The following is a 10,349-nucleotide window of genomic DNA, read 5'->3' as shown; positions in this document are numbered from 1 at the left end:
TGCGAAAACTGAAATCATTTAGTTTGGATGAAAAACGTCGGAGGAATAATACACTTTAATAAATCAAGAGATAAAATGCAAAGCAATACAAAACCAAAAAGTCTTTTAAAACAATTATACACTGTACATGCCCATGTATTGAGTTGAATGTACAGTACCCAATATTAAAGATTTAATATATATCTTGAAATTCTTATTTCCTGTTATAATATCAACATGGATTGTTGACACTGCTTGATATAGTGAGGTATACCTTTGTGTTTGTGCATTATTCACAGGCTTTGATGAGATCTGCTCGTGTGAATTCAGTACAAAGAAGAAATTATTGCTGTATTATTTGTTTTGCTTGCTTTTTATCTTGTGTAGATTGATATTTCTTCTCAAGCAAACTATACAATAGTTCAGTAATTGATCTATTAAAAAATCTTCTTATTTTAGTTTTGCTGTAATACAAACAATACAAATAGCAACAGACACTAAAAGTTTTTTGTATTGCAATTAATTAATTACAATTATAAAAAATCAGGAAACAATTAAAGAAATATAGAATTTGCAATTAATCTACAATTCAGTATAAATCTACAAAATCAATTGTTCATAGTCAATACAAACTACAAAATTTAACATTTCAATAAACAAATTAAAGTCATAATCAAAGAATAAAGATCATTAGAATATCTTAAAATTAAAGCTCTTAATACCACATTATCAGATTTTCTTTGACAAATGGTTGTATGCCCATGCGACCATGATGTGCTTATTGGTCATGATGTGATGTCATCATTACCATATTTAGGCATATCGCTGTGATAGTCTGGAAAGGGCTAGATAAGTGCCCTCTTTGCTATAATCACCTAAATAGCACCCTCTATGTTGTGACAATGGACCTTGTCTGTCTTAATCAAACTTAACTGACAATCAAAACAGTGCCAGGGATATAATGGTTGCACAGTCATTTTTTGGGACATTAACAACATTACTAAGGTGGGGCTAAGCAGAAAGTTCTGAAAAGAACTACAAGTGGTACACAGACATTTTGTTAGAGTTTTAATTCTTAGAATTTGTTTTTGTATGATAAAGTTTGCTTTCATTGTTCTACTTTTTTTTAAATACATTTTCAATCTACAGTTGTCTCTACTTAAATATCTGATACATTTTTTGGAAAATTTAACTTGTTTGCAATATTTACTTATAATATTCTATTCTTGGCTTTTCATTTTCAGACATTTAATCCATACAGAGAATTTTCAAAAGTAATATAATCATTCCCTATTGCTTTCTCTTCAGCTCCAATACTCTTCTCAGTGTCATTATCAACTTCTTCCTTCATGAATGAAATAATCATTTCATCCTTCTCACAATCAATACTTTTTAACATATGACCTTTTATTGCTATGGTGATTCCTCTATCCTTTTCAACATTTTGTGATTCAACATATATGTTTTTGTTTTGCTGAGGTAATGGCTGTTCGGCAAGTCTACTTCCACCATCCGTTAAGGGGTTAAATGTCCTCTCATTGTTACCTGATGTACCCATCCCATCAATTTTTCTTGTATATAAAATATACACTGCCATTACGATTATAAGGCAGAGTAACACACTGAACCCTGTTGCAAATGTAATGATGTACACCTTATCAGGCTTTCCTTCTGCACCAGTGTACTGCTCTGGTGCAAGAGTTGATTGAACTGGAGGACTAACTGAAAAACCTTCATTCGGTAAATGAAATAGCAAGATGGCATTCCTTTATTTTTATGCTGCTACTAGCCTGACACGTGAAGTTCAAGTCTGTATCATTACCGGTAATTTCCAACTGATAATTAAGCTGTATTCCATTGACATCATTCTGTATAATTGAGTTCAAGAGGACTTTATCCTCATCATCAAACCACTCCAATGTTATTGGTTGGTCCCCAGGTGGAGAGACACAAGCAAGTTTGACTGTAAGTGGTATTGCCTTTGCTATGTTGTACGAGCACTGCGGTCTAGGAAGAAAATCTTTAATCAGCAACACAGCCTCTGCTATAAAGTTCAAATTTGGTGTTTTGAAGTTCAAAATGCAGTTATATATACCATGGTCAGATTCATCCAAATATAAGATACTCAGTGCTTGAGATATTTTAGTTTGTGAAATTGATGAAAGGCCAGCTATTCTATATCGAGACAATCCATTCAAATATGTGTCGTTTCTGTGAATTACTGTGTCGTTATCAACTACCTTAATGCCATTCCTTGTCCATGTGAACCAGTGGGGTATGTTGATTTCCTCAGCAGTCAGATTTGCCGAACAGACAAGTTCTGCTACATCCTTTACCTCACCATATACCACTGGATCTGTCATGCGTATTTCAGCACATGTTGCATGCTGTAAGTGGATGATTGCAAACAATAAATGAATCCAAAACATGATGATTCGAGACCTCACCTAAAAAAATCAAAAACCACAATAAGAAAACTGAATTTATTCAGTTTGGAAGAACATAGAGAAATGAATTAGCACTGTAGACCTTCTGTATATTCAAAATCATGATGAGATAAGGTAAAGCAAACATAACAAAATCCGAGAAGCCTGTTAAAACTACTTAATCACCGTACTGTCCATGCCCATACATTGAGTTGAAATGTACTGTACCAGTATTAAGGAATAGTTATCATGAAATTTGTATTTCCTGTTATCATATCAGCATGAGATGTTGACATGTTGGGTATAGTGAGGTATGCTTTTATGTTTATGCATTATTCACAGGCTTCAACAAGATCTGCTTTCTGTTTTAATGCTCATTGGAGTTTGACTTTAGTACAAAGAAGAAATTATTGTTGTATTATTTGTTTTGTTTGTCTTTATTATGTGAGGATTTTTTTCCATCAAGTCTGAATTTACAAAAGTTTAATCTGCTAATATTTTTTAGTGTAAGTATTATTTATACCTGCCAACCCATGTGTATATAAACATTTCTTTTATTTTAAATATTTGATTTATTTTTGTTTCTTGTTTTATATTTGTTATTTTTTATGTTGTGTTTTTTTCACTGATGAAAAAGAATTTCAATACCTTGTGTTATCATATTGACAATAAAGGAATTTAGAATTTTTTTTAAGAGTTGAAGTGTACCAATAGAATGATAACTGATTGATAGATTGATTGATTGATTGATTTTATTATGTTTTTTTAGACTGAAGGAGCAAAGAAATGCAGCATTTGAACTTGCTACCTTAGCAACCACAGGCGATGACAGCAAATTTAAAATTGTTTCTGAAGGCGGGTAAGTTGGAATTTGTGTAGCCTGTATCCCAGTTGTTAAGAATTAGAAGCCTCGTTTAAATGAAATGTATGACTTGGATTCGCAAACATTATAAAAAAAAATGCAAGACCAGCAGCCTCCCTTTTAGATTACACATGGGTAGCCATTAAAAATAATCTATAATTTACAGAATGGTTCATAAAAGATTTGGAATAATCTACCAAACATAACAAAATTTACAAAAATATGAAAATTCAAATTATTCCAAGTCAGTAGATTGTGATGATCATGATAAAAACGTGTGTTGGCTGATGTTGGAAACAGTGAAAACAAGAAATTGTTTTACAATGAGCAATTTTTTCTCTTGGTACAAGTGATAATCTGCCTCCTGTTTATTTGATACGTATCCGTATTTGTGGCCCCCGGTTAATTGTGGAAATTAGAAACCGTTAATGGGGTTGCCATGCCAAAACCAGCATCCATGCCCAAAACAAGAAAATTGACCCTTTTTTTATATATAATTTCTTCACATTATAAGCTTTAAAAAGATAGGTCATTCACTGGAATCGATTTACTATTGCCAAAGTTATGAGTAAGTTTTTGATGTACTAAGCTATACAACTGCCGCATTCTTCTGTTAATTAAACTCAGTGTACCATTTAGCGACTGTATACTAATTTTGGGATGGCAAACCTCATGATTACTGAATGTTGATAGTAAAAATCCTATTCACTGCTTCTTTTACAGGCTTGATGTTCTCATCTCACTGTGCCTATCCACTGATGAATCCATCCAAGAGTATGCCATTGAAGCCGTGGCAGAACTTCTGACGATCCCTGCCATCCAAGTATGTGATCCTTATCTATGCCCTTGTTTTCCTCTTTTTTTCCTCTTTCATTACAAATGATTTCCAGAAATTTGGTAATAATCAGGCTAAAACTATTGGTAGCCACTGCCTGCACTGAACCATAGAGATCTTTTCAAACCTTTGATCCCTGGTTCATATCCATTGTTGATTGACTTGTTTTCAGCTGGAGGGCTGCAATGCAAGTTTATAATAACGCACTGTCCGTAGATGCGATGTCTGTTGGTTTTGAGTACAACAATGTTAGGGAATGCACTCTTCTGAAAAGAGGAGGAGATTGTCACCCTAAGTGCTCTAACTAATTCACCACAAGAAGAATTCCACTAGAAATAAGTGTTTTGGAAGAGATGTAAAACATGGCCCCTGCTTCATTATCATTCACTTTTAAAAGGCACTGCTTCCTCGAGTGTGTGGGTTGCCATCTGGCAAGTTTTGAAGCAATGAGTTTTATAGCTAGATGCATTGGTTACCGTTGGCTACTTCTGGTAGATCTTTTGTCTTAAATTGGGATCCCATATCTGGAGAGCATGTATATCTTAGCCCCAATGGAAGCATGTGCATCCACTAGCAGCTCCTAGGACAGGGTAGCATAGCTACCAGGCTCTAGGCTAAGATAGTCAGAGGGAACTATTAATTCAGTTTACCTCGTACAAGACCCTTAGCCAATACAAAAATATACATTAAAATATTCATTACAGTCTACTAAAAAAATCTATTGAATTGTGTCCTGGTTTACTGCTAAATTCCCTACCTGGAGCGGTGCTTCACTACTGACTGACTGTAGTGGATCCTCTGAAATCTATCACACATCTTTTAAGTTATAGTCAACTACCAATTAATTTTCATTGTAGCAAAAATAGGCATTATCTTAAATTTCACATTAAATATTACTGCAGAAATTATTTGAAAAAAAAAAAATTAATGTTGTACATTTATGATTATATGGTTAGTTAAAATGTCATACAATTTTGAGATTTTATCAAGCATGGAATGTTTGTTATATAATATATTATTGTATTTGTCCAGGACCAATTTGTAGAAATGGGAGGTGTATCAACTCTTACTACATTACTCCATTCCTCAAACAAACGAATCATCCAAGAAGCAGTTACAGCGATATCTTATATTGTGTCGGATTCAGAAGACAACAAGTACGCCATCGTGGCAGACCGTGGTCTTGAGGATCTTGCACATGCTGCTTACAACAGCTCTGTCTTGACGCAACGCTTCATTGCTGGAATCTACCTGGAACTTGTATTCAACTCCGAAATCCGATCTCAAATTGCTTCACAAAATTCACCAAGTAAGTAATTTATACAGAAAAGGGTTTTATAAAACATGGTCCATATTTTGAAATAAAATTTAAAAACAAATGTAAAGGTAATATGCATTTAGCATCATACCACGTGGTATATCAAGAAGCATATTGTTTGCTTCTGGAGGTCGCAACTCATAAGGAGTCGCCTGAAAAATGGGACAGCCTCTATCTCGCATCCTCGCGAGCAAGAAAAATCTTCCAGAAACTGACCAATCTTCCGCAAATTCATGACCCTTTTGTGTGTTTTACTGCTGTATTATCAATTGTATTCCCAAAATCAGCTTCCAATGGGTATCACCACACGCTGCAAAATATAGTTAAATGTGTTTAGAGCGCTTAAAATAACCAGATCTCCCAGAAATGTCCTTCCAACTCAAGATCCCTGATCTTTTCTTAAGCTGTGTTTAGGCTTAATTTTTCTGTGACAATTAAATGTTAATGGTTTGCTTACATATGGGCATGATGTTTCCATATCGCCCCCATATTTAGAAAAATCACAGGCCCTTGTCACATAAAAATTGATCATATTGATAGAGAGAGCTTTATATAATAATTCTGTGTCGTTTAATGTTTTTCATGACTCACTTTTTTTTATCCATCAGCCAAAGCGCTTCTGCACATGTGCAGTTTCAAGGATAATGAGACGATGCGCCTGGCACTGCAGACTTTGGAGCTGATAGCAATTGAAAGCGCTGATGTGATTCTAAGTCAGGTAATTGGTGTGGTATTTGACAATCAAAATGGGGAGGGGAGGGTTTCCCTGAACCTGAAACTGAACAACTTGTAAATAAAGTGTTTGTATAAGGTTAAGTACATTTAATTCAATTATAATTAATTCAATACAGTAGATAAATGTTACATACCTTGCCCCTAGTGTTGGAAACGTCAGCCTACCACGAGTTAGTCCTGGCACCACCACAACCCCAAAATGCAGCTAGATGTTGTCAGAACTCGTCCAAATGACAAACTAAAATCGCTATAACTCTTTGTGGAGCCGCAGTATCAGCTGAGCATTTGACTGACAAGTAATGTTCCTGCCTTTTATGCTAAAGTCTTAAATCCTGTTATCGTCGGATTTTAATTGGAGTCGATGTTGATCACTCAGCCCCTCAAAAAACCCTTGCGTGAGAGTTAGGTGGGAGAGGGACATGTGGTACTGGTGTGGTACTATGGTCACTGTGGGTCCTCATGGTCCTGGCTAAAATGTTTAATTCCAAATTTGGAATAATTCATGTCAACATAATTTAACATTGTTTGCTGCTTTCTTTTTGTCTGTAGGAGAATCTACTGCCTGACCTGTTAAACATTCCAAAGAATACGCTTGATGCTTCCATCTATCTGTTAGCTGGTAAAATACTGTTATATGTTGCAGAGGATAGCACGGTAAGATAGCTTAGCTCAGTCGGCGAAATTGGTGTGTGCGCAGAACCATGGAAATCTCTTGGTCTCCGGTTCAGTTTCAATTGCTAATTTGCTACCTTGTATTTCAGCTGGAGGGCTGAAATATGCAAGTTACAATAGCGCACCATCTATCGGATGAGGGGACGTTTAAGCCGTTGTGCGTGTTAAAGAACGCAGTATACTCCTAAGAATAGCGTAGGGGATTACTGGTATCTCTCTGTGTACTGCCCAATCACCACTAGAAGGACGTCACTGGAAATAAGTCTCCTTTAAGCTTTTGTGCGTTATCCTTGGTGTTTACCGAATAAATCCATCCACCTATCCAACAGCAAATCTGCCAATTAGCGTCCCGCATTTCATTGTGAATGTTAATCAAAACATCTTCGTCTTGTGGTCCTCCCCATATTTGTAAAATGTAGATAAAAAGTCAAGCATTTCTTTAACGCATAGGCTCATGCATATGACAAGAGTGGAATATACTAAAATATATATAGGTTGGTCTAAATACTAATTTGTCCATGCAATTAGGCCGTTAAGGGATACCATATTCTTGCAATTGTGGGCCAACTATGGTGGGTCTGAGGTGATGTGTGGTGTGCCCCCCACCTCTGTAAGTGTCCTACATTTTTTACACAAGCTTAGCACATTTGTAACAGCCTACCTCAGCTTTCCACATTCATTATAAATACCAGTTGTATATACAATATGATATGCTTCGGTGCTGAACTTTCAGAGATTAATTTTTGATTTCAGTCTTGCGAGAAGATGTTAAATACCGAATCCGTAAAGGAGACCCTTTTTCAGTTTGCGAAGACCGATGACCCAATATTGCAGAAAGTTGTTGCTAAAATGATTCTCTGTACCTTGGACAATAGAGACCTCGCGTAAGTTCTTTTTTTGTGTATTTAGTTAATAGGTGAGCCAATGGAAGCTGGATCTCCCCTACGAATTGTGGCTAAAAAAAAATTCAAATGTAGTTTTACAGAATAAAACCTGATTAAATAAACCTCTCAAATCTCTAAATTGTTGTAGGTTTCAGGGTAATTGCCACACCCGACCCTACCCACTTATGCTATCTACGGGAAAACAGCCTTCTCATCGGGGATATCTTGCACCGTGGCAATCAAAATAATACATTATTTTTTTATGTCGCATTTATATTTACCACACAATTCACAGGATAGACAAGTTTTCACTCTTTTAATCGATGCTTTGATTTTCTCGTATTCTCTCTCTCTTGATCCTTTAAATTCTCAATTTACGCCGTTTTAATTCTAATTTTAGCATCAAGGCCCAGGATATGAAACTGCAAGATATTCTAGTATATATACGCAACAATTCCGGTGATCGTGATGCATGGAACATGGCCGACCAAGGTATCGCATTATTTAACAATAACGACTTCCGGAAGTACCAACCTGTGCCGCCATCCTCAGAGAGCTTTGGCTCTACCACATCCCTGAGGAACCCAAAGCCTTTAGGCTATAGTCAAGGTTCTTCGATTTCTCTATCAAAAGAGGCTAGAATGATGGGTTCTCAGAGCTCGATGCTGGAGAAGGTCAAGATGGGTTCCAGATTGTCATTAAGAACTCAGTCAGCTGTTGGCAGTAGGTCTAGCCTCCAATCAAAATAATTCAGTTAAAATATTGTCTCATCAAAATTTGGGGAAACAATTTTTTTTTGTCATTTAATGACATATTGGTCATAGTATGATCAAGGTTAGCTGAGGAGCAACCAAAATGTACCAAGATAATTATATATATATTTTTTTTTTTCGAAAAAGAAGTAACTAATCAATATATTACCGATAGAAATGAAAAAGAATATAGAATTTAACTTTCCAACGAACATTAAAAAAATTGTAAAAAAGGTGTCTACATCAAGCTATAGGGCAATTCTTCCAGCATATCCTAAAAGGCTGGCTGATATTCAAGGGTCTCATTAAATAAAAATAAAAATAAATTTGTCTAAGTATTAGTGGGAGTAGAACTTTTTAATACCCTTTAATAAGCTTACTATCAGTTGTACTGTACTTAATTTTGATCATGTTTTTAAAACTTCATAGCAAATCATGGTTTTTATATTGCTGTGGACAAAAATTGTACCTTCTTGGGTAGTAAATACAATGTGTACATATTATTTATATCATTGACAACACCCCTGTGGTATACAGCTGCATTCGAGATTGTCCGTTATTTTATACGGATTATCTTTTCTGTATGAATGTATACCATAGGTTGAGTGGCATTATATATTATTATATAGAGTATTAGGTTTTCGTAGTCAACAGACACTAATTGTTCAGATTTTAATCATTACTGTACACTATCAGACAAGTTTCATCAAACATTGTCTAATCTGTGTAAATTCCAATAATGATCTGTACAGCCTAGAAGATTTACTCGGGCTCGTTAAAAAGATAGTTGACATTAACAGAAGATACTTGTAAAACAAGCTCCTGGGGCTAGGCTATAGGTCAATGTCATTCAAGGCAATAGTTAAAAAACCTCACAAGGGAAGATAAAATGTAAATGGAACAATATTATTGCACTCCAATACATCAGTAGGGAATTAAGATTAAATTACTGTATTATATTCAGAATTGCCTTCAGATAACAATTCCCATCCATTGTGTGAAATAATACTATGATTACTAATAACACAAATTATTCAACTAAAGATATTTGTAAATACAGTATAGAAGAAAATGTAGTATTAAAATTTAAAGAAGAATGCTTGCTGAAACATTCCATGTATCATGAATTCTAATTGTATATTTATTTTAAGTCACTTTGAAAGGAAAATTTATTGCAAAAAGATATGGATTGTATGCAGATTTGCAGATCCTACTGAACTATTTATATGTGAATATTGTACAAGTAGTTTGGAAATAAAAATAACAAAAAACAAAAAAATCTTGCATTTGTAATCTTTGAAATCTCGTAGAGCACAGTTAACTCAGTTTACCCAGAGAACTTGTATACAGTAGCTGAAAGCAACTATGCAAACACAGGACTTCGGATACAAGATTTTATCATTCCACCACCTCGCACACCTAAAATCAATTAAATAAGCCTTTCAAATCCCCTGACCATACCCACTTGATGTGATCTCTCAGGGGCCAGGCTGCCTGTTGGGAACACCACACACCCCGTCAGACAAATTCTGATGAAACCCCTTCATGGAAGGTCTTCGTGATTTATCAAATATTACAACTTCAGCGAGATACTTGCCTTCAAAGTGCAAATGCTCAGTGAGAGACTCAAAACCAGACCTCAACCACTGTGTGCCAATTTCTCTTCACCTAATCACAACACCTCCTTGAGAGAGAGAAAAAATCTCAAATACATGTTTTCTCTCATTTTATTGCTTATGTAATGCCTTGCACCTCAATTTATTGAATACATGTGAAGGTTCTACGCACAGCCCCCCAAAAAACTTGTTCCTCAGTTTCTCCCATCGAAAATGTCTGAAGCAAAAAATTCACCTCATACCTAATTTTTCCTCCCTCAATCTACCTTT

General features: G+C 35.3%; 1 protein-coding gene across 1 annotated transcript; it reads left to right on the top strand.

Annotated features, from left to right (window-relative positions):
* Positions 1–3,174: 3,174 nt before the first annotated feature.
* On the top strand, positions 3,175–9,742 carry LOC117114336 (the record flags this gene model as incomplete). The annotated part of the gene is given in 7 exon segments (XM_033257986.1): positions 3,175–3,264; positions 3,991–4,090; positions 5,135–5,411; positions 6,029–6,138; positions 6,705–6,809; positions 7,581–7,711; positions 8,112–9,742. Coding segments are annotated over 7 exon segments (1,162 nt in total), but the record flags the coding sequence as incomplete, so codon positions are not given.
* Between the last annotated feature and the right edge of the window lie 607 nt (positions 9,743–10,349).

The sequence above is a fragment of the Anneissia japonica genome, unplaced genomic scaffold (assembly GCF_011630105.1).
Source record: "Anneissia japonica isolate Jap-2015-1 unplaced genomic scaffold, ASM1163010v1 scaffold2994_len2133135_cov197, whole genome shotgun sequence".
Taxonomy (NCBI): domain Eukaryota; kingdom Metazoa; phylum Echinodermata; class Crinoidea; order Comatulida; family Comatulidae; genus Anneissia; species Anneissia japonica.
Note: the sequence above shows the minus strand (reverse complement) of the source record. Positions and strands in the feature narration are given on the sequence as shown.